Source organism: Trichosurus vulpecula, chromosome 7 (assembly GCF_011100635.1).
Source record: "Trichosurus vulpecula isolate mTriVul1 chromosome 7, mTriVul1.pri, whole genome shotgun sequence".
NCBI lineage: Eukaryota > Metazoa > Chordata > Mammalia > Diprotodontia > Phalangeridae > Trichosurus > Trichosurus vulpecula.
Window position 1 is genome coordinate 37,923,967 of NC_050579.1, and position 26,483 is coordinate 37,950,449.

Sequence of the window (26,483 nt, forward strand, 5' to 3'; positions counted from 1 at the left end):
AGGAGCTCTTGATCTGGCCCGTTTTAACTCCACTTTGGAGTCTTTCTAGATTGTGGCCCAGGCCCCTTGCAGCTACTTATAGGCTTTGTTCAACAGTGGCCTGTAGGGGAAACTGAGTTTCTCCTTCCCCACCCAGGATTAGAAGTTTTCGTTAGATTACGATGGAATGTCTTCTCAAGGTAGACCATTTCTCTTATTATTTCTCCCAAGACCCGACATTTATTCCTTCTGTACCTTTCCTAATACCGTTCCCCCAGTCTAGAAGGTCTCTCCTCTCCTGTGCATTAGGGAAGACTGAGTCGTAGAACTGGAAGTAAATTGGATTTGGAGTCACAGAACTTGAGTTCAAATCCTGACTTTGCCAATTATCATTTGGGTGACTTTGGGCTAATCATCTCACCTCCCTAGGTGTCTTTTTCTTCACTGACATCTTGATGGGATTGTGCTCTGACTCTCAAGGCCCCCCTCAAAATGTTTTATCCTGCACCATGATACGGTAGCATAAGCAGTCTGCTTTGTCAATGTCGTCTCCTCCTTTCTTCAAGGCCCAGGTCAAGGCTGTCTTCTTCCAGTTTTAGGCTTGATGTAAGGAAGAGGGGAGTGGGCTGCCTTGGGGAGGTCCTAAGCTCCTGCTATGCTAGGGAAGCCCAGATGCCCACTTTGAGAGATGTCTCAACTTCATAGACGTGTCTTCTGAGGCATTCTAGAACTCTATGTCCATGGGAAGTTAGCCAGGTGCCTTTTGTCTTTGTGCCCCAAGAGCTTAGCACCGTGCGTGGCGCATAGTAGGTCCTTAGTAAATTCTTGTTGGTATCGATTGGCTGATTGTTGCAAGACTTTTCAGTGAGCATTGGGTGTTGAGACCCAGAGATACAGAGAAACAGCCAGAGATTTCCAGACACAGAGATGGAGACCCCCCCCAGACAGACAGACACAGGCAGAGACCCTTCCCAAGGAAAGCTCCCCCACCCAAGACAGACTCCCAGAGACAGAGCCCTTCCCCCACCCTCACCCCGACCAGAGACAGATATAGAGATAGAGACAGGGCTGGTCACAGAGAGGAAAGGAAGGAAAGACTGAACACAAAGTGACAGAAATTGCTGGAAGTACAATAGAGGTTCAGATGGACTTACCAAGGGTTGGATTTGTCCGTGGGACCTTGAGAAATGGGCTTTTAAAGAACCAAGAGCTGGGAGATTTCCCCCCATTTTTTTTCCCCTCTCAGTACATCAGGATTTTGACCAGCTGCGGTATGCCACATCTCTGGCCGGAGGACCAGATACCATGCCACGTCTGAATTAGAGCTGGTGCCCTATCTTCATGAGCAAGGGGCCCGAGTTTGGGGTTTATGGTGTTGTCTCTCTCTCTTTCCCAGCCCTACCACAACAGAAGAAATCCATCTGCCCTGGATTTCAAGTTGCCAAAAATAAAGACTGTGGCACAGAAGGGCTGGAGACCTGTTAATTAGCAATGTCTTCTCCCCCGACTGACTCACTGTGGAGCTGTCCTTTTGGGGGATCGAAGCCCCTGGGAGCGGTTCAGAAGGAAGAGGATTGTCTGGTCGTGGCTTGAGGGAATCCCAATTTTTCATACCTGTGACCTGGCCTGATTGGCTCCATTTTATATGAGGGGAAAACCCAGGTGGCAAAGAAACCTGGGTCCTTATAAAGACTTGGGGACAAGACCTGGTTCCCTTGCTGTGTGAGCTGAGGCAGCAAATCACTCACCTCTCCTGGCTTTCTCCCCAGCTAAATGAGAGGGTGGAGCTACATCAAGGCCTTCTCAGCCTTTCTTGTGCATTGGACCTCTTTGTTGGGCTGGTGGGAGCCTCTGAACCCCATCCCGGAATCAGGCTTTTAAATAAAGGACTTGTTCATTTTCACTTAAAGGTAAGGGAAGGTGGCTCAGTGGGTAGAGCCCTCTATACCTGCAGGCAGGAAGATTCATCTTCCTGAGTTCAAATCCAGCCTCAGACACTTACTAGCTGCAGGACCCTGGGCAAGTCACTCAACCCTGTCTGCCTCAGTTTCCTCATCTGTAAAATGAGCTGGAGAAGAAAATGGCCAACCACTCCAATATCTCTGCTAAGAAAACCCCAGATTGGGTCATGAAAGTCAACTGAACAAAAACAATTATTTTCCCATCAATGTTCACAGATTCCCCTGGAACCTCTCTGAGGATGTAGGGGAAGGGGAGAGGCATGGTCCTCATGTTAAAAGCCCCCAAGGCTCAGTGATCTCTTAAGGGCCCTTTGGCTTTAACTCTTAGAAAAGTTGGGTTTGAAGCTAGGAAGATGACTGTAGACCTGGTAATATTAGCTTCATCCACACTCTTGCTGTGTGTAGTTACAAACCAAAGCATTTAGGTGTTTGAACTCTGTTTAAAATAGCGTGGGTGCTGAAACACAGAGCTCTTCTCCAGAAAGCATTGATGACTCCCCCTTTTTTCAAGTCCTATTTAGGCCCCTAAGTCATGAGCCAGTCCACCCCCTCCCCAAACCCCCCTCTTCCTAACTGGAGACTTGACAATGTGGGATGGAGTGGCCTTTGGGCCTTATGGTTTGCCTGTCCTGCCTCCAGTTCTCTTCTGGGCACTTCGGGTCCTGGAGCAGAGGAGGCAGAGCCCTCCTGGAAGGGAAGGTGGGCAGCTCTGGGGCTCAGGAGATGACCTTTGCCATTCACGGCACTGGGCAAGCCTAGGAGCTTGGCTGTGTGTGTGTGTTCATGTGGACCAGAGGATCCTGCTCTAGAGAAGCAGCCTGTCCCCAGGCCTGCCTGGGCAGTGGTAGTAGAAAGAGGTGTAACATTTAGTCATTTAACTAAGTTCCTCTTCTAAAGTCTTGGGAAGAAGGTTAATTCCACTTATAGATGAGGAAACTGAGGTTAATTAATCATTAAGCATTTGTTTTTTCCTTCTTCTATCTTCTTTCTTTCCCCTCTTTCTCTCTCTCTCTCTCTCTCTCTCTCTCTCTCTCTCTCTCTCTCTCTCTCTCTCTCTAGTAATCAGGGTTAAATGACTTGCCCAGTGTTACACAGCTAGTAAGCAAGGCTGGATCTGAACTCAGGTCTTCCTGACTCCAGGGCCAGGGCTTTACCACTTTACCACCTATCTGCCCTTTCAATAAGCATTTATTAAGCGCGTTCTCTGTGCCAGGTACTGGGGGTGGAAATAGGAAGAATAAAACAATCCCTATTCCTAAGGATCTTCTCGTGGGAGGGGCCACAAGGATGTCTATAAAGACATGGGATGGATCTCAAGAAAAGAAATAGAATGTCGTTAAGTATGGGGTAGGTGACTGGTCCAAGTGCCGGCACCAGGAAGTTACAAGGGTCAGGACTGGAACCCGGGGTGAGTGACTCCAAATCCAATGCTTATCCCCCAGACTGACACTCACCTGGACTTGGCAGAGGGGGACCCGAGTTTGAATCCTAGTTCTGCCCCTCATTACCTATTGACCTCGGGCACCTGGTTTCCTCTTCTCCCTGCCTTAGAATTTTGTTTGTGCAACAGGGGAGATGTCCTCTGAGCTCCCTTCCAGCTGGATCTCCCTTTTAACATCTTCCTTTCTGGCCTCGAGGTTAATTGTGGCTTGCCATCGGCTCTTCGGAAGCCAAAATCATCATCATCCTCATCCTCATGACATTTGTATGATGCTTTAAGGTTTGTAAAATGCTTTCTTTCCATAGATTCTCCTCTGACTCCCACAGTGACCCTGTGAGGGAGGAGCTGGTATTATCCCCTTTTTACAAAAGAGGAAACTGAGATACACAGAGGTACAGTGAGTTGCTCGGGGTCACATCGCTAAGTATCTATCTGTGGCAGAATTTGAATTCGGGTCTTCTGTGCTCTCAATCCAGAGCTTCACCTGCCCCACCTAGTTGTGTTAGCATGTAGGTCTCTATTAAGCTAAATACGAAGTAGGGGGAAGGTGTGTGTGTGTGTGTGTCCGTTTTGCAGATAAGGAAACTGAGGTTGAAAGGGATGAAGTGACTTACCGAGGCTCACACAGCCTGTATTACACACACACACACACACACACACACACACGCACACATACACACACATACTCCGAGGGACTTCAGAATTCCTGTTTCACTTACCATTGGTAGGTCTCACCCTCAGTTCCTCCACTTCCCCATTTCTCCAGCCCTGTTTCATTTCAGAAGGCCCTTCTCAGGCCCCTCGGCCACTAGCACCCCCTCCCTTTGGGACACCTTCCATCTACTTTGTATTTAGCTTAATCTGTAATGCTCTCCCCATTAGAATGTAAGCTTGAGGCCTTCATCCTTTTGCCTATCTTTGTATCTTCAGGGCCTAGCACTGTGCCTAGCACTCAGTAGATGCTTAATGGTTAAGACTGACTGTAGTGCTCCTTCGATGCTTGTAGATTTGATTGCCCGACTCACTGTTGTCTTGGCCTGGGCCCACCTTGGACCTCCAGGGGCTCAGAACTGCCCCCCTCCCAAATTTCCAAACCTGAGGGGTCCCTTCGATGAACACCCTGAGCTTCCCCCTCTCCCACTCCTGTTCACACCGGGTTTCTTGTTAATTATGTATTTTCTTCATCCCATTGGTGTCACTCGCTCCCCAACCCAGACAGCTTAGATGCCGCTGTTAGTCACCTTTTAAAACTGTATCGATAGTTTCTGTTTTTATATCATTTCCAAATGTATCCCTGCCTCCCCCCAGCCATCCATCGTTACTTGAAGCAGATTGACCATGTATTTCGTGTTCCACGTCTGTAGTCCCCCACCTTTGCAAAGAAAGGAGGGAGGTACATGGTATATTTTCTGAGCTAGGTCACTGTAAGGCATTCCATTTGTTTGCTTTTTTCCCTTTACATTGGCGAAGGAATTGTGTGTATTATTTTCCTGGTCACAGACGTCTTTCCAGACTTGAAGTTTTCACCATCGCTGTTTCTTGGGATACAGTAATACTTTTCCATTGCAACCATGTACCATAACTTGTTTGGCCATTATCAGTGAGCACCTTTGTTTGGCACCTGCTTTTTTTTCCCTCCCAGGTCTTTGGGACCACAGAAAGTCTATGACTATTTGGTATACGTGGACCCATCTACCTCTGGCTTCCTTGGGGTGTTTAGCCCAGGTGGGGGAATCTCTGGTTCAAAGGAATTACTTTGACCTCATCTTCCCTGGGATCTCAGAATGCCTCCGCCCTTTGAGCTTCCATGGGTTGGGCTGGTCTTCAGTCCCAAGTCACCTCAGCCTTTGTCCTCTCGGCTCCTGGGTCTCAATGAAGCATCACAGGAAAAGCCACTAACTCACCCTTCACTGTTCATTGCTCAATGATCCTTTTTACTGACCTCATCTGGCCTTCTTGGCCTATTCTGGATGGTCCCAAGGATTTTTTTACAATTCTGAATCCAAGGTCACCTACTCCTAGCCAAAGATTTTACCTCTTCCTTCCCATTGGCCCAGGGTGGTTTCTTCCTTACCTTTTCTGCTGTTTGCCCCAGTATCTGTAGAATGCAAACCATAATAGCACCTACCTCTTAGGGTTGGTACAAGGATTAAATGAGATAATGTTTGTAAAGCCCTTAGCAGAAGGCCTGGCGCATAGTAGGTGCTTACTTGTTTTCTTCTCCTCTTCCCCACTTCTCTCACTGGCAGCTCTCTCTGCCCCCAAACTCCTTTCTTATGGGTGTAACATTCAGAATTCATCTCCTTTGGGATTGAGAGTAACATGACATGTGATCAGCCCTGACCAGGCTTTTACCACCGGGCAGGACCCCTGGTGATTACGATCAGATTAGATAACTCTGGAAAGTGAGTTGCTCTTAGGGGCAGAATATGGCCTTGAAACTGGAAGGGACCTCAGAGGCCAGCTCCATTTACCGATGAGGGGACTGAGGCCTGGAGAGGCAGGGACTTGCCCAAGGACTCCCAGAGCTGGGATCCAAATCCAGGACTGACTCCAGAAGCAAGGCTATGGAGTATTCTGTAGTTCTGCGTCTCTGTCTCTTTCTGACCCTGTCTCTCTGCACCCCTCCCCCTTTCATTGTCTCTCTGCCTCTGTTTCTCTGTCTGTCTCTGTCTCAATTCGGACACAGGGCTGGTGGAAATTCCCTGTTTAGGCTTCTTTCCTCTTTCACCACCGATGCTTCTCCTTGGGGAGAGAGGATTACTGTTCAGACCCAGAGTGGACGTGGTGACCTCCAAAGGCCCTTCCAGCTCCGAGCTGCTTCTGTGAAAGTCTCCTTCAGCTCATAGCCAAAGCTTTGTTTCTAGTGAGCTGGGACCAAGGGTAATGATTTGGAACCAGAGGCTCCCTGGCCCTGGGTATGTGGCCAACACCTGTATTCAAATGAAAAGAGCTGCATTCCAACACACTCCCCAGAAATTCCATCGTGGGTTATCTCGCTTGCCCTTCCCTGATAGGCATCTGCCTGAAGGGGCCCGCATTAATTACTCTCTGGCCTTCCTTGCTAGGACTTTCTAACCTTGTGTAAGTGTGTTAATCCTGGGCTCTGGAAGCTGGCCCTGAAGGAGATCTTAGAATCCTGGATGTGGGGCTGGGAGAGACTCAGAGCCCTGTGCTCCAGCACCTACATCTTAGAGAAGGGGAAACTGAGACCCAGCTCGGTTAGTGACTAGCCCAAGGTCACAGAGAAAGTAGTAATAATAAGCATAGTATAGTATAGATATATATATAGATAGATATGTATATAGCATATATATTATATAGTGTCTATATGTATGTATAATATAGCACATTATAGTGTATATGTATTATATATAGTAATATAATGAGGCCAGATTTGAACAGCCTTATTCCAGAGCCTTATTCTAGAATGGGAGAATGTTGGCTTCTGGAAAGAGAAGAATCTCATCCGGAGCAGCTAGGGGGCACAGTGGATAGAGTAGATAGAGAGAGAATTCAAATCCAGCCTTAGATACTTACTAGCAGTGTGGCCCTGGGTAAGTCATTTAACCCTATTTGCCTCAGTTTCCTCATCAGCGTGTGTGTTTGTTTGTCCTTTGTTCTCGAAGAGGCCCATGACATCAGGAAAATGATGACATGACTTGCAGTCGAGTTTGATTTGAGTGAGTTTGTCCTCATCTGTAACATGAGCTGGAGAAGGAATGGCAAACCAGTGCATTATTATCTTTGCCAAGAAAAGAGTCAGACACAACTGAAATGGCAGAACAACAACCACAATAACTGCCTTGTTCCAGGCCGAGCACTAACCACAAGGCTACCTTGCTTCCTCAAACGTAGAAGGAGCAGCAGAGGTGGGATTTGAACTCATGTTCCTTCTCCTTCCAATGTGGCTGAGCGAAGGATTCCACCTTGGATCTTAGGGTCACTCTAGCTGAATGTGGGAAAGGTCATCGTTCTCTGGAAGTTGGCCATTGGGTGAATGGATACCTTTTGGGGGGTCACATACCCCACACTGGAAGCTATCTACAGCATCATGGTGAGAGATGACCCAGTCCTGAGTGGATGACTGGAGTAGGGAAGAAGGACCCTTATACACAACAGAACTTTAGTTAATTTACCAAAGACTAGGGGACCCATGTCTTCCTCTCCTGTTTTGACTCCCCATTCCCCCTGTGACCTGCACTTGTTATCTGTGTAAGTGAAACTTTCTGCCTCCCTCAAAAGAGGAACAGGTTTTGATATCTCCATTTTCTGTCCCATTGCTGAATACCCTGATGTGGTATTTTGATAACGGTTTTCATCACTTGCCTAAACATTGAGCCCAAACTGAAAGAAACACGTTCCTGAGGCCAGGCAGTTTGCCCATCTCTCCCCTCTCCCCCCACCCTTGTTTCCTTTCCCTCACCTCCCCAGGTTGTGCATGTGAATCCCAGGCGCTCACCCCAAAGCATGTTGAGGGCTGCCATTGGAGGCTATTTTTACCGAACCTTGTTGAGGCAGGCTTGGTCCCTCGGTTCTTCCACGTTATTTTGTAGAGAATGGAGCATCGCTAAGGGGGTTGGGGATGGGGAGGGAGGGGATAGAGGGCCTTGCCAACTCATTCCAAACATGTTCTCTAAGGGAGGTTATATACCGTCTTATAACATCCTAAAGAATGGGTCATTAAATAGCATTGGGAGGGGAGAGCGAGTGTGGGAAGGAAAGAACTCTGTTCCGGGACAGAAAACCAGTGCCCAGCATTGCTGGCCACACAGAGCTGGACAGAATTTGGAATGGGAAAATGTTGGCTTCTGGAATGAGAAGAATCTGCCTCTCCACCCGTCTCTTCTGTATAATGTTTCTGTATGGGGAAGAGACCGACAGAGCTTCTGGGGGAGGGATTTTTTCCACATCCTGGGAATTCCCTAATATCACTGAAATCACAGGTCTGGTCCCTAATCCCATCTTTCACATAGAAGATACGTTGTTTCCCTTCATTTTTTTAAGTAGGTAAAAAAGGCCGTTCTCTGCCTCATTTCTTGCCTGGACTTAATCACTGAATGGGTGTTGCCTCAGTCAAACCGAGACCTGGGAAAGGCCTTAGCTTGAAAAGGCCACAGTCCCCCACTGCATCCTGGACCATCTCCAGTGTCTTGATCTATATCTTGCCACTGGACCCAGATGGCTCCAGAGGAGAAAGTGAGGCTGGTGACTTTGCACAGACCTGCCTCACTTAAATCCATTTCACTTGAACATCATAGCATCACCTCTCTGATGTCATGGTCCTCACAACAAAGGACAAATACTGCCATGTTGTTTCCCTTGATAGAATGTAAGCTCCCTGAGGGCTCAAAGGCTGTTTCCCTTTTGTCTTTGCATCCCCAGTGCCTAGGACTGTGCCCTGGCATGGACTGGGTACTTGTGGTTGATAAGTCTCAGGGGAGTGATGTCATAGTCAGGGCCGTTGGGAAGTGGAAACATTTTTTGTCACTGAGGAAGTCTTGCTTCGTGGAGGTGTGGGTGGATAGCTGCAGGACTAGGGACCAGGTTGACTCATGGCACTTGGTTTTCTCCTCTCTCTTCCCTCCTCCCCCTGAGGAGCCTGGGGACAATGGAGCATTGTCAAGCACCCAGAGCCTGGGAGAGCGCTTTCTCTCTCTCTCTCTCTCTCTCTCTCTCTCTCTCTCTCTCTCTCTCTCTCTCTCTCTCTCTCTCTCTCTCCCCACTTGTCATAGCACTGTGGTTCTTTTAGCTGTCTCTGAATTCAGCCAGCACCAACTTCCTATAGCAGTACAAGTGACATTGGGGTCCTTGTGCTGGGTTGGTGCTGCCCTCTTGAGATGCATAGGGGGCCAGCCTGTGGGCAGAGGCTCAGACATCCAGGATCCAGCTGGTTCCAGCTGGACCCACCCCCACCCCCTGCCCCCTTAACCCTCATGGCAGCTCTGTACCTTAACATCAGTCAGGAGGACTCCAGGAATGGAGAAGTTCCCAGGGAAATCCTCTGAGAGGGCTCCAGCCTTCATTCCACTTAAGGCTGAAAGCTCTCTGCTAATTTGTAGTTTCCTGCAGGAATGGGTCCAGCATCCTTTGCTTTAGTATCACAGGGGTCTAGTGCCATAGTGGGGGGTGGGGATGATTGTAAATGGTACCCCCCAGCAGCTCTAGACACCCATCATGCTGATCAGCCTGGGAAATGCCTTGGAGCTGAGGAGTCACCTAGTGAATAATGTATTAAACTTGGAGTCAAAAAGACCTAAATTCGGGGCAGCTAGGTGGTTCAGTGAGTAGAACACCGGCCCTAGAGTCAGGAGGACCTGAGTTCAAATGCAGCCTCAGACACTCGACACACTAGCTTGTGCAAGTCACTCAACCCCAACTGCCGTGCCTTCCTCCTTCAAAAAGAAAAAATACTAGTCAAGAAGACCTAAATTCAGTCCTGCCTGAGACATATACTAGCTGTGTGACTCTGGGCAAGTCGTTTGATCTCTGACTCGGTTTCCTCACCTGTAAAATGGAGATAGTCATGTCATCTACTTCCCAAGTTTGTGGTAAGGACCAAATGAGATAGCTTCTGTGAGGCGCTGTATTGGTGCTAGCTGTGTTATGTAAAGCTTAATGAGGGTTTGTTCCTGCCTCTGGGGAGGGAAGGGGATGAGCTGAAGGGCCCCTTTGGAAACCAAAATGAGCGTTTGTGTGTGCCCTTTTTTACCCCTGGGAAGGAGGCATGTGTCATGGCAGGGAAGGGGATCCTCAGGGGTGCCTCATACCCCAGCCTCTTTCCCAGATTCCCTTGCCTCCCAATGGGCTGCATTCCAACGTTTATTTGTAAGTTGGTTGTTTCTGGGGAGGCAATAAATAATGCGCTCTTCGGAGAGGAAGATTTGGGCTTGGTGTAAGCGCCGTCCACTTGGCTACTTGAGGAGGCTGGGGCTAGGGGTTTTCCCTCATGCAAGAGGCTTCTGGAATTAGACTTCCTGTTGGGTGGGCCTGGAGGGATTTCTTTTTCAGGGATGGGTTGGGCCAGAGAGCTTCTGAGAGCCCTGCCACCTCTGAGATCCTGTGGTTAACATTTAGTGTCTGCTGCTAATCGTGGCAGCTAGGTGGCGCCATAGTGCACAAGCCATTTAACTTCTGGACCTCAGGAAACTTATCTGTAGAATGATAAGGGGAATGATAGCCCCTACTTCATGGGGTTCTTGTGAGGATCTGATGAGGGAGGATATGTAAAGGGCTTTGCAAAGCTTAAAGAACCATGAACATGATGATGATGCTCACCCACAGGTGTTCTGGTTCTGTTTCTCTCTTTCCCCCACTTCTCTCTTTTCTTTGTCTTTTCCCCCATCTCTCCCCCTTTCTATACCCCTCTCTCTTTCTCCCTCCTCCTCCTTCTCCTCCTCCTCCTCTTCTTCTCCTCCCCCTTCTTCTCTTCCTTCTCCCTCTCCTCTCCCTCCTCCTCCTCCTCCTTCTCCTCCTCCTCCTCCTCCTATTCCTTCTCCTTCTCTTCCTTCTCCTTTTTTCTTTTTTCTTCTCCTCCTCTTCTCCCCTCTCCCTCCCTCTATCTGTCTCCCCCCTCTCTTCCCCAATCCAGGTTTCAGCAGTTTCTGGGTGGATGGAAACTAAATTTTATAAGGATGCTCTGCTCCCAGGGAATCACATTTGTCATCTCATAAAATGAGTATTGAAAACATCATCCTTCCAGAAGGCGTCTGGGAGAGTGAAGATCAGAAGGCTAGGGAAATCTTTGCCTTTGGAGAGGTTTGGGGGCTTGCTGTTCCTCTCACCGGCAGTGGGAGATCCAGGTGTCTCTGTTCCTCTGCCCCGCCAAGCAGAGCCAGCCCTCCTGGGAGGTTTTGTTCTAGCTACTAGCCCCTGAACTAGGAACTGCCTTGCCAGAGAGCCAAGCAGCTTGCTCTCACGGTAGGGCTGGCATGCACCATCCCCAGCCATGTTTCTGCATTCCAGTCCCTGTGTGCATGTGCGGGGGGTGTCCCAAATTCTTTCTAAAGCTGCTGGATTCCCCAACGCTCCAAATCTATTTTCCAGATGTGGAGTAGGGATGAGGAAAGTCCTGTCCTCTAGGGAGTTGAATTTTTTTAAATTTTAATTTCTTTCAGTTAACAGAAATCTATTTGTCTGCCTCTCACCCTATCCTTTTTTTTTTTTTTTAACAAAAATCATTGTAACAGAAATACCCAGGCAAGCCAAACAAATTCCAGCATTGGCCCCGTCCCAAAATATACATCTCATTCTGCACCCCGAGACCTAAAATACCATATAAATAAATGAAGATGTTACCCGCACTCACCATACAGATGTGGGGGGGGGGGGGAGGGAGTGAGTGATGAGTCTGTCCACCCCCGGGGACCTTTCCAACCGGCTCAGCCATTTTGATCGTTGTCTCTACCCACCCTGTTCCAGATCTGATCTTTGTTAAGACCTGAAGGATTGTACATGTGTCATTTTCTTCTTGGTAGTGTTTGCGAATCCTGCTGTTCTCAGAGTGTGAACGGGCTTCCTGTGAGTCCTTCTGGGTCTTTGGATCAGACTTAGAGTGAGGCTATCTAGTCCAAACCACTTGTGTGAATGATGAGTATACTGAGGCCCAGAGGGGTTCGGTGATTTGCCCGAGGTCACACAGGTAGTAAGTCTGAGGCAGGATTGGATTCCTTCAGATTCATCAGTCAGCATTTATTAAACACCTACTGTGTTCTAGGCACTGTACCAAGTAAATGCTCTACAGTTATTTCCCTTGATCCTCACAACTACCCTGTGATACCTAAGTGCTGTTAATTATCTTCATTTTACAGTTTAGGAAACTGAGGCAAACAGGTTAAGTGACTCACCTAGGGTCACCTAGACAGTAAATGTTGGAGGCTGAATTTGAATTCAGGTCTTTTGACTCCAGGCCCATCTGTACCTCCTAGAAAACAAACAAAACAAAAAGTCCCCGTTCTCAAGGAAATCTAGAATAGCAGTCTAGAAGTCTTAGAGGTCATGGAGTCATTTTACAGGTAGAGAAACAGAGACCCAAAGAGAGCAAGCGATCTGTCCCATATAGCACAGGTAGTCAAAAGAGCCAGAATTTGAACCCAACTCCTTGACTTTCTTTATTGCTTTGTCTCTTGGTTCCTTCCAATGTGCTTCCCCATTGTTTTCCATATGAATTGTAGTAGGGATATATATATATATACATACATATATGATATTATATTTTTATGCCATAGCTCCTTGTTACTAAGTGAATTTCGTAAATATCACATATATAATTTATATATTTATAATAATATAGAAATTATTTCTAATTTATATATTAATAATTTATATAAACTTATATATAACAATTAATAATTTATATGCTAATTTAATTTACATTTCCTTAAGGCTGGGAGGGCCTGGCTCAGTATGGTACGATTTTTTTTTTTACAGCACTTATGTTTTTGGTGGGAGGATAGAGGCGTGTAGCTAGTATGAGTCAGAAATGGGGCTTGAACCCAGTTCTTGGCAGGCCATCAGATACTCACATGTAGCTATCCTATACATCTTTCTTTCTGCTCCAAACCCCTTAATATTCTCTTCTCCAGCGGAAACATCCTCTTCCTTCAATAAATCCTTATGTGACCGTGGTGGAGTCAGTGGATATTTATTAAGTACCTACTTGCTGCTGAAACCTTCTTACCTCTGTCGTCTCCCCGAATTAGCAAGTAGGCTTCTCAATCGCAGGGACTGTCTTGCCTTTCTGTCTGTATCCCTGGCATTCATTGCAGTGCTCACCCCGCACTAAATGCTTACTATGTGCCTTTTCATTCATTCACTCATTCACCCATTCATTCATTCATTCATACTTCACGCCAGGCACTCTGCTAAGTGTTAGCGATATAAAGACAAATGTGAAACAGACCCTGACCTCAGGGAGTTGGGACATCTTTAACTGTCCACAGGCAGAGCAGTAAATGGCAGACCAGAATTCAAAACCAGGTCCTGTGACTCCAAATCTCATGCTTTTCCTACCATGCTAAGGCCTGCTGGACTCCGTCATGGTGGATGCCCAAATGTCTATGTTAAGTTCTGGGTTCCACATTTTAGTAAGGACATTGAGGAGATAGAATGTGGCCAAAGCAGGGGACGGGCATGGTTAGGGGTCTTCAAACCGTATCGTATAAGGATCTATTGAAGGAATAGGATTAAGTCACAATCTAATGAGAGAGAGAAGTCATTCATAAAGGTATGGAAGGGAGCGAGACTGTGGCAAAGAGCCCTGTGGCTCCATTAGAGACCTCCCATCAGCTTAATATCTGTCCATGAAGTCAGCGCTCTTATGAGTTCTGGATCCACCTTACTGTGTTATCCTCCAGCCTTTGTGTCCTGTCTTATCTACCAGGGAATCGTGAGAAACTTAACCAGATACTTTACTAAAATCCGGGTAGTTCTACCGCATTCCCCTTGTTCTCCTAATGCAGCGGTAACGTTGTCGAAGGAGAAAGAGAGGTTAGTCTGGTACGACCTGCTTTTGATGTGCCCGTGTTGGCTTGTAATAGCGGCTGTTTCTCAGAGTGCTCACTGGCCCTCCCTTTTAATCATACATTCTAGAATGTCGCCACAGAGTAAAGTCAGACTGCTGGCCCTGTCATTTAAAGACGACTTTCCTTCCCTTTTGAGAAGGGGGAGCACTGAAGGCCTGGCTCTGGGCCTGTCGCCACCATCTTCTCCAGGGTTGTACAAACGTCATAGATGATGGCTGAACGGTCGTATGAAATCGATTCAGCCGGAATCCATCCAGCCTGAATGAAATGTCCCTACTGAGGACAGCTGGATGGGCTCAGTCTTCTCATTTGTGTCAGGTTTCAAATCCCTACGTGTTAAGGTTTTATATTTTGCAAGGAAGGGAAGCAAAAGAAACGTTTAATAGTTGTCTTTTTTCTTAAAAACAAACAAAAAGGTTTATTGCTATTTTTATTATTTATTTTAAAATCATTTATTTTATTTCTACTTTTCCGTAGTAGAAAACCATTGTCTCCACTCACATGTTCACCACCCTGGTGCAGGCCCCCAGCATCTCATTTCTGGCCTATTTCAGTAAACCTTGGGTTGGCCTCCCTGTCGTAAGTCTCTCCCCACTCCAGTCCATCTTTCTCTCAGGTACCAAAGTGATCTTCCTGATCTAACTGTGTCACCAGTAAACTCCAGCAGCTTCCTCCTCCCTGTAAGATCAACTATAAAGAGAATGCAGTTAAAGACCCCAGTTGGGTTAGAATGATTTTGGGGGAGCAGTGCACCCAGAGACGGAGCGGCCTGGAGGCTGGCCGCTGGCTCTCTTGGAGCCCAGTTAGCCCAGGTGGAGGCAGGCAGGTAGCTCAGGGAGCCTTTTCTGCCCGGGAGAAGTCGAGGATGCTGATTTGCTAAGGGCTCGACCTGTCACCGTCAGGAGCGTCTTCCTAGGCTGGCAGGACTGTATGCCACCGCCGCTGCTGCTGGTCGATTTCGCCTTCTTTCTGAACATCTCTGGCTTCCAGGCCTTTGCCCAGACCCCGCACCTGGGATGCTTTTGTAATTTCCTGCCACCTCTTGGAGCCCCTGGCTTTCTTCAAGGCTCAGCTGAAATGCCTTCTCCTAGGACCCTCTCCTGATTCTTCCCAGTTATTAGTATTTATTCCCTGTAACCCTGAAATCATTTGATATTTGTTCAATAATATACTTATCCACAGGCTTGTTTTCCCCAGGAGCACATTGGTTCGTGGAGGGCAGGGGCCGCTATCTTTATCTTCATATCAACAGGGGTGACATCTTGTTGTTCAGTTGCTTTCAGTCAAATCCAACTCTCCGTGACCCCGTTTGGAGTTTTCTTGGCAAAGATGCTGCATTGGTTTGCCATTTCCTTCTCCAGCTCATTTTACAGATGAGGAAACTGAGGCAGACAGGGTGAAGTGACTTGCCCAGGGTCACACAGCCAGTAAGTGTCCCATAGCAGATTTGAACTCAGGAACTCTTCCTGACTCCAGGCTCTGTGCACTGTGGCACCACCTAGCCACCTTGATACCTAGCATCTGCACAATAAATGCTTGTTCAGTTGAATTTAATTCCCTGAGACTTGTCAAAGGCGATGATGAAGCTTGAGACTGGCTTGCAGTGTACCTTGGATGGATCTTGAAAGTCATCATTCCTTTGTGTCTCTGCGCCAGTTTTCCATCCCACCCTCAGTGCTGTTTTGTTTGGGGGTAATGAGCTGACAAGATGCCTTGAACACCGTGTAGGAAAGTGGTTTGTAAGGAACGTGTCCCAGCCCTAGTGTCCCACCGTGGCCGACCAGCTCATCACCGAGGTTTTCTTTGGTCGTTGGGTCTGTGTTTATCGTCGGCCCGGCAGCTTCCTGCCTATGACGGAGAGAGCCAGAAGCGCCGCCTTCTGAACAAGCCCCAGCCCCTGATGAAGCTGCGCGGTCCGGCTGGTGTCGGCCACTTTCCTGACACCAAGACCTCATCGATAACTGGCTTCAGTTTTAATTTTTTGGTAGCAGAGACGATGCTCTCCCTCTTCTCATTAATTTGATCTAGAACAGGAAGGGCCCTTGGAGAACATGCTGGGCCCCCACTCATCGGGTCCTTGTCTCCTTTGGAACGGCAGCCCATTGAAGTAGGGATTGTTTCTTTGTTCTTGTATCCCCAGTGCCTAGCACCGTGTCTGGCACCCGGTAGGCAGTTAATAATTAATAAATTATTAATGAATGAATGAAATTAATTACTGGAATTAATGAAATAATGAATATTAACAATAATAAATAGTATTAATAAGTATTCTGTAACTCTATTAATATATACTTGTTGATTGTAAATCACTGAGCCGTGTAGTCAAGAAGACCTGGGTTCAAATTTGGCCTTCACTCTGGATAGCCACTTGAGCCTGGCAAATCATATAATCTTTTGGGCTTCAGTTTCCTCGTCTGTAAAATAGGGATGACAGGAGCACCTGCTTCTCGAGGCTGGTTTGAGGCTCAAGTGAGATGACAGGATCATAGCTTTATCTCTCTCTCTCTCTCTATCTCTCTACATATATACATATATGTGTGTGTGTGTGTGTGTGTGTGTGTGTATAGCTATAGCTTTACAGCTAAAAGGGATCTCAGGGCCCAGCAAGTCCAGCACTCCCACTTTACAGGTGAGGAAACTGAGGCCCAGTGTCAGTGGCAGGATTTGAACTCAGATCTCCCTGCCTCTAACTCCAAATTTAGTGCTCTTTGCGTTGAACTGAGGCCCAGGTTGGTTAAGCATCTAGCCCCAGGTCAGAGAGTTTCTGGATTTGAACTCAGATCTCCCTGCTGCTAACTCCATTCTCTTTCCTTAAGACAGGTGTTGAAGGCAGGTTTGTTGCCCCCGTCCCCATTTATACACAGGAGCATCAGAGGCTGCGGATCTAACGGCCTTTGGGGTCTCGCTCCTCATTCACGCTGTGTGTGTGTGTCTCTCTGTATCCCAGGGCAGTGAGATCCAGGACCCTGCCTACGTGGATAGCGAGAACGCCCTCAGAGAGTCCGATCTCTTTCCTGAGGACGAGGCCATGACGCTGGCCCAGCCCGAAGTCCTTCATGAGTCTGACATGGACAGCGCCATTGACAGTGCCCCAAGTCTGGAAGTATCTGACATGAGTCCAGGAGAGGAGAAGGATGGGGTCCTCGGAGGCCTCTTTCTTCCAGGTGACAAGTAAGTCTAACGCCCCTAGGGCTGATGATAGCCTCTCCTGCTCAGGTCCAGTTGAGGAGGATTCCTCCTTCCCTTTCACATTGTGAGCTGATGGGCAGACAACTGTGCTGGTGCTGGGACAGGGGGATGCCCCTTAAAGGGTAGAGGGGAAGGGAATAAGCATTATCTCGAGCCTACTATGTGCCAATCATCTGACTGGATCCGTTCAACCACCTGTGAGATAGATGGTATTATCATCTCCATTTTACAGCTGAGTAAACCGAGGCAGGCATGTTAAGTGACTTGCCCAGGGTCATACAGCTGGTGAGTGTCTGAGACCAGATCGGAACTCGGGTCCTCCCGACTCTATCCACTGTGCCACCAGGTTTGGATGATTTGGAGGTGGGAAGAGCACCAGGTGGACTGAAGAGCTGAGCTGCCCATTAGTGGATGGCTAATGGTTGTGAAATCAGATCTAGCTCTTCTACTTATTACCCACGTGACCCTGGCCAAGTTTCTTCTCCTCTCTGAATCTTGTTTTCTGCTTCTATAAAACTGTGTGACCCCAGGCAAATCAGCGAATTTCCTAGTCATGCAGCCACATTCGAGTCTGAACTCAGTCCAGACCAGTTCCTTATACATGAGCACAGATGGGGAGGAGAAGAGGGATCAGGAACGCTCCCCCCCCCCCCCCCCCCCCCGGGAAGTAGCACTTGAGCTGAGGTGCTGAGGAGCACAAGTGAGGAGACAGGAGGGAGGGCATTCCAGGCACGCTCAGAGCCGGCAGCAGAGGTGTCGTTCATGAGAAACAGCGAGACAGGCCGGCGAGGCTGGGCCAGAGCGGGGAGACGGTATCAAGTGTGGGGAGGTGGGCCGGAGCCAGATCAGAAAGGCCTTTAAGTGTCCAAAAGGTGCTTCTCTTGGTCTTCCAGGTCATTTATCCCCAATCCATCCGCAACATCCGATCTCTCCACACACTCGACAGCCTCTCTCATCAGTAATGAAGAGCAATTTGAAGACTACGGGGAAGGGGAGGACGTGGACTTTAACCCCAGCAGCCCCTGTCCTGATGATGAAGCCAGAACCAACGTCTACTCTGACCTGGGGTCCTCCGTGTCTTCCAGGTGGCTGCTCCGGGTCCGGGCTGGGAAATAGGACTCGATTAGGGTTTAGGATTCAGAGAAGAGATGGGAGAGCAACTTGGTGCTTTTCTACCAAGGGAAATAGGGCAGAACTGCTCTTGGAGAGGCAGCCTGGTGCCTGGCCCGACGTAAACATTGAATAAATGCTTGTAGACCGACTGACTGACCATCCTGCCTCATTTAGGACCTGCAGCTAGCAGCCTGGGCTGGGGTCAGCTTGAGCCAGCTGTCACTGGTTGTTCAGTTTTCAGTAGGAGCATTTACTTCTCAGAAATCAGTAACCTTGCAAATCAGGGCTTGATTTATTCGGGTTTCTTTTTCCATCATCTAGATATAAGAAAGTGATGGAGAAAATAGTAATAGGACAGATTAAATGAAGAAGTGTGTCCTGCATACATCCCTCCCACCCTGCCAGAGCCGGTTGTTAAACATTTCCTAGCATATCCCTGGCTCTGAGTCAGGTGTCTCAGGCATGGTTGCCTCTGACCCTAGTTCATTCTGTAGTGGACACTCCTCCCTGGGGGTTGGGAACAAGAAGACTTGACTCTGCATGACAGCTTTTGTCAAGAGCTACTGATGTCTCTTTTTCTGTCTCTACCAACCACTCATCTCATACCTGGGAAAGATGCCAATTGGAATTTATCTGGGGAAATTGCTGAGAGGCAAGGGTCCCTACTTAGACCTCAGACCTCGGTCTTCCTAGCCTTTAAATGGGCACAAACCTACTTAACTGCCTTCCACTCTCTCCCTCCAGGATATTGTAAGGATTCTAGATCTAACCAGTACCAGGGGTGATTTCTGTCATTGAATTGCTCCCAGCATTTCTAGGGAGTTCAGACTTTCCTGAAGTGCACGCACTGAATTTGGAGTCAGCAGACATCTAAGTTCAAATCCAGTCCCGAACATTTGCTAGTTTGGTGAACCTAGTCATGACATTAAATTTCATCACTTATAATATGGAGCTTATGATAATAAAAAATACGTGTAGCATACACCCCACTGGGTTGTGAGGAGCCAATCCGACTGTGTGCTTGCATTTGCGAACCTAAAAAGTACTACGGTGGTGGTGGTTGTTTATTTTTATCATGGGACCTCAGCTCAGGAGGATGTTTTAACCAGTTAGATTAGGCAGATGATAAGTAAAGTTATCTCCTTCCCACCAACAAACAGCGCAGGACAGACCCCTAGAAAAACGAGGCACGTCTACAACAATGAACTGCTGGATGTGTACTGCTCTCAGTGCTGTAAGAAGATCAGTCTGCTGAATGATTTGGAAGCCAGGCTGAAGAATCTGAAGGCCAACAGGTGAGCAAGCATCAGCCCTAGAGAGGATTTCTGGATTCTTTGGATCCGGCTTTGACCTGAAGGAACATGAATGAGAGGAATGCATTCACCCTCTGCCATCCTGGGCCAGAGAGGGATTGTGTCTGCCCAGCCAGCAGGTCAGCTTAGTCCCTCCAGTGGGTCTGCGTAGGGGAGTTTGTAAGGCAGAGCATGGGCTGAGAGGTCAGATGACTTTCATTGGAATCCTGGCATTGCTGTGTGATCTTGGGCAATCACTTTACTTCCCAAGGATTCGGTCCTTCTATAAAATGAGGGGATTGGATAGGTGCCCTCTGAGGTCCCTGCTAGCACAAAATCTACAATCCTTTAACCTATGATCATAAGATTTAACCTGCTGAGGAGCAGGTTCTTGGGATGTGTAAATAGCTGAGGGCCTGACCCGCTGCTGACTAGGGAGAAAGTTGGGACAAGCCTTTCCTGTGCTGGGATGAGAAGAGAATGGCCAGGCAAGGGCTTGGAGGTGGGAAAACACAGGGGAGTGTTCACAGAGCAGCAAATACAATCCCATTTTATGTAGACTAACTGGGGAAGGGAGCTTCCCCTACCTCCCTGTGTTGTTTCAAAGAATATCTGTGAGGCATCTTTTTCCCCCCAAACCTTGATCATGAATGTGATCGATGGTCTGTTTTGAGTTAAGACCAAGGCTGGTCTCAGTTATTTCTTCTTTCCTCTCCTCTAGCCCCAACCGGAAGATCTCTAGCACTGCATTTGGACGGTAAGACTCTCTCTTGTGGGTTTCTCTGGGACTTAATGTTTTATTTTTACTTATCTGTATGACTTGAGATAGCCCCTCTTCCCTCCCCTGACTTCTCTGTCCCACCCTCAGGCAGCACTCTGGACCCTTAACAGAGTTGACATTAAGTGATGGGACATGCCAAGCGTAACTGTCCAACAGAAGTTTGTCCCTCTGTCCTGACAGCTGTACAAAAAACCAGCGTTGATTCTGTTCCCCCAGACTAGAAGATCCCTGAGTGAGAAAATGCAGCCATGTGAACATTGACCCTTGGCCCTAATTATGCTAAACCCTGGGGAGACACAGAGAAAAACAAACTAGTTCTTGTCCTCAAAAAGCTTCCATTTTGGCGTTCGCAGGCAACTCATGCATAGCAGCAATTTCAGCAGTAGTAACGGCAGCACCGAGGACCTGTTCCGGGACAGCATTGACTCCTGTGACAACGACCTCACAGAGAAGGTGAGAGCAGGCTGAGGTTTCCATCTGCACCCTTGTTTCTCATTGGGCATTGGGGGCTTACGAAGAGAATCTGAACTGTTTACATTGAGGGATGGGGGTGGGACGTGGAAGGAGCAACAGATGTTGTAACAGTGTATCCCAAGCCACTGGAAGTCCCAGGGCACTGTTAGGAGTCCGTGGGGAAGTCAATACAGCAGTACCTACTGTGTGTTTTACTGGGAGGGAGGCAAGGGGGTATGCATGTACACATCTGCACAATCCTGAAATGGGGACCTTTGTTCCTCCTGCATTTTTTAACCACACGCAAGCCTGAGATGCTCTGTCCCCTCAATCCACCCATTCCGATTTCTTGCTGTTATATGTAGGTGAGCTTCCTGGAAAAAAAGGTGACCGAGCTAGAGAATGACAGCCTGACCAACGGAGACCTGAAGAGCAAATTGAAACAAGAGAACACACAGCTGGTCCATAGGTAGTGACACACCCACCCTTCCTGAGAAAGGGGCAGGCTGGAAGCTGTGCCACTGGGGAAGGGGAGAGGGACAAAGAAGGGAGGATCTGGGCCGCTGGGGAAGTCAAGATCTGGACCCCCAGTCACAGAGGGGTTATAGCAAGAGGGCAGTGGATAGAACATTGATGGCAGAAGACCCATTTGACCCCAGGGGCTGTTTCTCCGCAGGGTACATGAGCTGGAAGAGATTATGAAAGACCAGGAGACGACGGCGGAGCAGACCCTGGAGGAGGAGATCAGACGGCATCGGGAGTTGTTCAGCAAGCTGGAGAAGGAGAAGGGCACTGAGATCGAGCTGCTAAACACAAGGTGTGTGTCTCACTCTCTGGCCTTCATTCTATGGTTTGTCAGCCCCACGGACGATATTTGGAATATTGGATGAAAATATTTGAAATATTGGATGAAAATAATAATACCATTGATACAGTGATTAAAGATTTGCAAAGTACTTTACATCCACGGATCCTCACAAGGACCAGGTGAGGTAGGTACCATGTGTATTAGCTCCAATTTACAGATCAGAAGACCCAGACTTCAGAGCTTACATTCTATTTGTGATAAGAATGCCCAGAAGAACTTAAAACCCTTTTATGTTTATAATCCAAAGAATCCTCGCCCTGTCCCTCTAAGTTAAGAAGAAACAGGTAATATCCCCATTTTAGAGCTTGAGAAATGACTTTCTCAGGGGCACCCAGGCACATTAGGGGCAGAGCCCCTGTGATGCTCTCTTCACTCCCAGGGCTTTGTCAGCTGTTGAGTTTGGTTATGTTGATGGAACCCAAGGACCTAAAAGAAACCAGAGGCTAATTTAAATCAGGAAAATGTGTTTGCAGGGCTGGCGGGCTACCTTTTAACCTCCTGACACATTCTCTATGATCCGATGACACCAGCCTCCTGGCTCTTCCACCAACAAGACCCCCCATCTCTTGGCTCAGGGCATTTTCTCTGTCTGTCCCCTGTACCTGAAACTCACTCCCTCTTCCATACTGACTGCTGGCCTGCCTGGCTTTTTCATTAAGTCCTAACTAGAATCCCATCTCCTACAGGAAGCCTTCCCCAACCCCTCTTAGTTCCAGTGGCTTCCCTCTGTTAATTATCTCTTTTTTATCCCATGTAGAGCTCACTTTTTATATATTGGTTTTCATATTGTCTCCCCCATTGGTTTGTAAACTCATTGAGGGCAGGGACTGACTTTTGCTTCTTTTTGTCTCCCCAGTGTTTAGCACAGTTCCTGGCACATAGTAGGTGCTTAGTAAATGTCTCTTAAATTGAGAATGGCGTGGGATGATAGATTTAAAGCGGTACAGGACCTTGGAGGCCACTTAGGCCTATCCCCTTGTTTTCCAGATGAGGAGACGGAGGCCCAGGGCAGGCCTGGTGACTTGCTCCAGGTCACATAGTTAATAAGCATGTAGGAAAGGGGGATTTGAACTCAGGTCTTCCTGGCACAAAGTCCAGCACTATCCACCATGGCATGCTGCTTCTCAGGTCCATGGCAGTCTTACTGGGGAATGGGGTATGGTTGGGAAGGGAGTTGAAAGCACTGGACCTGGGTTCAAATTCTGCCTTGGACACTCACCAGTTGTATGCCTGTCACATAACCCTTCTGCCTGCCTCGATTTCCTCATCTATAAAACAAGGATAGTAATCTTCATACTCCCTCCCTTTATGGCTTTGCTTGAGAACAGGCTTTCTTGGAGTGGGACTTTGAGTGAGTCTCTTGCATTCTCTGGGTTTTCATTTCCCCATGTTTCAAACGAGGGGGCCAGGTCCAGATGATCCCCAGTACTAATGTTCTCTGGTTCCCTGAGGCAGGATATTAGGAGAGCAGACCTCCTGAGGAGGGCTAGAAGTCACCTGGGATGCCAGCTCTGCGGGCTGCTTTTGATGCTGAAAACAGCAGCCTTCAGTCCTCTGCACAAAGGATAGTCTGGAGTCTTTATTCTGTACTTCCCCACTCGGGCCTCCAAAGCTTGTCGGGTCCCTGGGTGGCCTGATTGATATCGGCAAAGACAGCCTCAGCCCTTCCTGACCAGTGCCTGCTGTAGGGATGCCAGGCAGAGTGGCCAGTGGTCAGGGCCGTGGCTTCTTTCTTATTACTCACTGGAGGCAGCTTTGCTGGTGCTCCCCATTTAGAATCCCAAGGCCTGGGTTCAAACCGTGGTCCAGAGTGAGGATCTGCTGCAGAAATCGCTAAATGTCCTTTCCTTTTAGAAATTATTATGGTGCTTTGAACAACATGATAGTGTGGACTTCACTTTAAAGCAGCCAAAGTCCAAAGAATGCCCCCCCCAAAAAAAACCTTGAAAAATTTAATTTTTTCCAGTAAACAAAAGTATTTTCTCTCACCATCACCCCAGCCTTTCCCCCCTTGAAAAAGAAAAACAAAACCCTTGTAAACAAATTTACATAGTTGAGCATCCCCTCTCTGTCGGGAGGCGGGAAGCATGTTTTACAAGGAGTCGTGGTGGGCTCATTCCATTGATCAGAGGAATTCAGGCTTTCCAAATTGCTTCAATTCAAAAGAACTTTGAAGTAGTTGTGGCCATATTCAGTTCTGACCATACCAAGAGTTAAAAACAATAGTGTTCCTACTAAGAAGTATCCTTTTAAGATGATGTGGTCACATCATGTGCAGGATTAAACATTTGGTTTTTTTAAGTCGTTTCTTTTACAAACAAGAAAATGTAATTGAGTGTACATATACATACATATACATATATATATTTGACTATATAAATACAAAAAATTAATACTTTAAAAAATTTTTTCTTAATTACACATAAACAAAAATTTTTAATCTTTAAAAAAAATTTTTTTGAGCTCCAAATTCTCTCCCTCTCTTCCTTTCCTTCCCCCTCCTTAAGAAGGTAAGAAGTTTGATATAGGTTATACATGTGCATTCATGAAAGCATTTCCATATTAACCATGTTGCAGACCAAAAAATCCCAAGAATAATAAAGTAAAAAAAGAGTTAATACTTTTTTGATGAAAAAACCATGTGACCGTGGCATCGTACAGTGGAACAAGCGTTTTCTTTAGAGTCAGAGGACCTGGATTTAAATCCCGACTCTGATGGGTCCTAGCTAAGTGAAGCTCCATGAGTCACTGGTTAAGTAACTCCCACAGGATCACCCAGTTAGGAAGAAGTGTCAGAAGTGGGAGTCGAACCTGGGTCTTCCTGAGTAAGTCCCACACTCCATCCACTGGTCCTGCCATAATGCCTCTGGGGAGACAATTATGATGGACCAGGATTTCATGTTGGAGCTCATGTCTCCCTAGGCGCCTAGTGCAGATTGTCCCTCTGGGGACTGGTGAGTTTGTTTATTTACTTTGACAACCCAGATCCTTTTTTAATTTCCACTCTGGAGGCTGGTTTCCAAGAGTTCCTGTTATGTTCCTAATCTCAGCAGTGGGACCCCTGACACCTGGCTGCTCCCTCCTGTCCTCTTGGTAGAAGGCAGTGATGCCCAGGAGAGCTTGGGACTGAGAACAGAGAGGCCACGGCTCTGGTCCCAGCATGGCCACTGCCTCACTGTGTGGCATTGGGCAAAGAACCTCCCTCTCTGGGCTGCAGGTGATGCCTTTATTAAACGAGTAGGGACTTCGATGTCCATGTGCTGACCTGTTAGCCCATCTATCACAGAAGCATTGATTTGAGAGCGGTCAGGGACCTTAGGTCGTCTCAGGTAGCTTTTTCATCTTCCATTGGAGACCCAGATAGGGGAAGTCACCTGCCTGAGGTCATAAGCATGAGAGGCAGGATTTGAACCCAGGTCAACCAGCTTCCAAAGCCAATACTCTTTTCCTTAACCATGCCTCTAGTGCAGTCTGGTCTGCTGTTTGGCAGGTGATAGGGAGAGGATGAGGGAAGCGTAAAGGGGCGGCAGAGAGGTGGAGGAGAGAGCCAGCGGCGGGTGTGTTGGATGTTGGAAGCCAGAGGGTGGACGGAAGCTTCCTCTCCTACCTGACCTTCCCTTCTTCTTTCCCTACAACAACAATAATAATGTTTATGTAACATCTACTAAGTGCCAGGTGCTGTGCTGAGTTCGAGCCAAAGTAAGTCATCCAGACTGGCAAGAACATAGAATGCACAAAAGGAGCCTGGGATGGTCAGCTGGAGTCCAGTTGTAAAGGTCTTTGCGCATGAACATCCCCGTTTTACAGATGAGGATGCTGTTCGGTTGTTTCAGTCGTTGTCTGACTCTCGGTGGCCCCATTTGGAGTTTTCTCGGCAGAGATACCAGAGCGCTTCGCCATGTCCTTCTCCAGCTCATTTTACAGATGAGGAAACTGAGGCAGACAGGGTGAAGTGGCTTGCCCAGGGTCACCCAGCTAGTAGGTGTCCAGTGCCAGATTTGGACTCAGGCCTTCCCGGCTCCAGGCCCTGCACTCTTACCCACTTGGGCCCCCTAGCTGCCCTTCTGTGCCAAGTGCTTTACAATTATGATCTCGTTTGAGCCTTACGATAACCCTGGGGGGTAGCTGCTAGTATCATCCCCATTTTACTGAGAGGAAGCTGAGGCAAACAGAGGTTAAGTGACTTGCCCAGGGTCACGCAGCTAGAAAGTATGAGAGGCCAGATTTGAATTCAAGTCTTCCTGACTCCAAGCCCAGTGCTGTAACCACTGAGCTACCCAGCTGCCCCTGGATTTGTGACCTACAGTGGTAGCCGTGGTCCTGGTCATGTTCAGAGTAGCAACTGCTGAGGGGAAGGGGAAAAAGGGAATTGAAATCTGAGGAGAAATGCCGTACAGGAACCATGGCATCCAGTATGGTGGTCAGGCTCCCATCCTATTTGGAGACCAAAGTCGGCTTGCACCTTTCCAGAAATGTCAATGAAGACTGAGGGAGTTGTGATAAGAGACCTGGTCTAGGATCATTGCAGAGAATAGAGTATGTTGAAGGGCTATGATGAAAAGAGGGCTTAGCATGGCACTTGACACATAGTAGTCATTTCATATTAGGCATCATAGTAGGTGCTACTGTAGGCTTGCTTATTGACTTGTCTTGTGTGACCTTGGGACCTTTGAGATCTAGTTTCCTCATCTGTAAATTTAGGGATTGGGCTCTTGGCTCTTTTCCAGCTCTCATGGGTACCTAACCCTGTCCTTTGATAGTAAATGAGGAACAAACGTGGCCTTCCACCCTCAGGTTCTCACCAGTCAAGAGATACTCTCTTCCTTAGTCATCCTCCAAAATGCCTGGCTCATCTACACCTCTTCATCGAAGCCTTGTATGAC

General features: G+C 47.8%; 1 protein-coding gene across 1 annotated transcript in view; it reads left to right on the forward strand.

Annotated features, from left to right (window-relative positions):
- RAB11FIP4 (RAB11 family interacting protein 4) overlaps positions 1-26,483 on the forward strand; it is a 56,777-nt gene that overhangs the window by 22,791 nt on the left and 7,503 nt on the right. Inside the window, exons 2-8 of the mRNA XM_036768539.1 lie at positions 16,852-17,075; positions 17,987-18,178; positions 19,367-19,501; positions 20,220-20,255; positions 20,633-20,732; positions 21,098-21,201; positions 21,409-21,549. Coding sequence (XP_036624434.1) covers positions 16,852-17,075; positions 17,987-18,178; positions 19,367-19,501; positions 20,220-20,255; positions 20,633-20,732; positions 21,098-21,201; positions 21,409-21,549 — 932 coding nt within the window. The remainder of the gene's footprint in view (positions 1-16,851; positions 17,076-17,986; positions 18,179-19,366; positions 19,502-20,219; positions 20,256-20,632; positions 20,733-21,097; positions 21,202-21,408; positions 21,550-26,483) is intronic.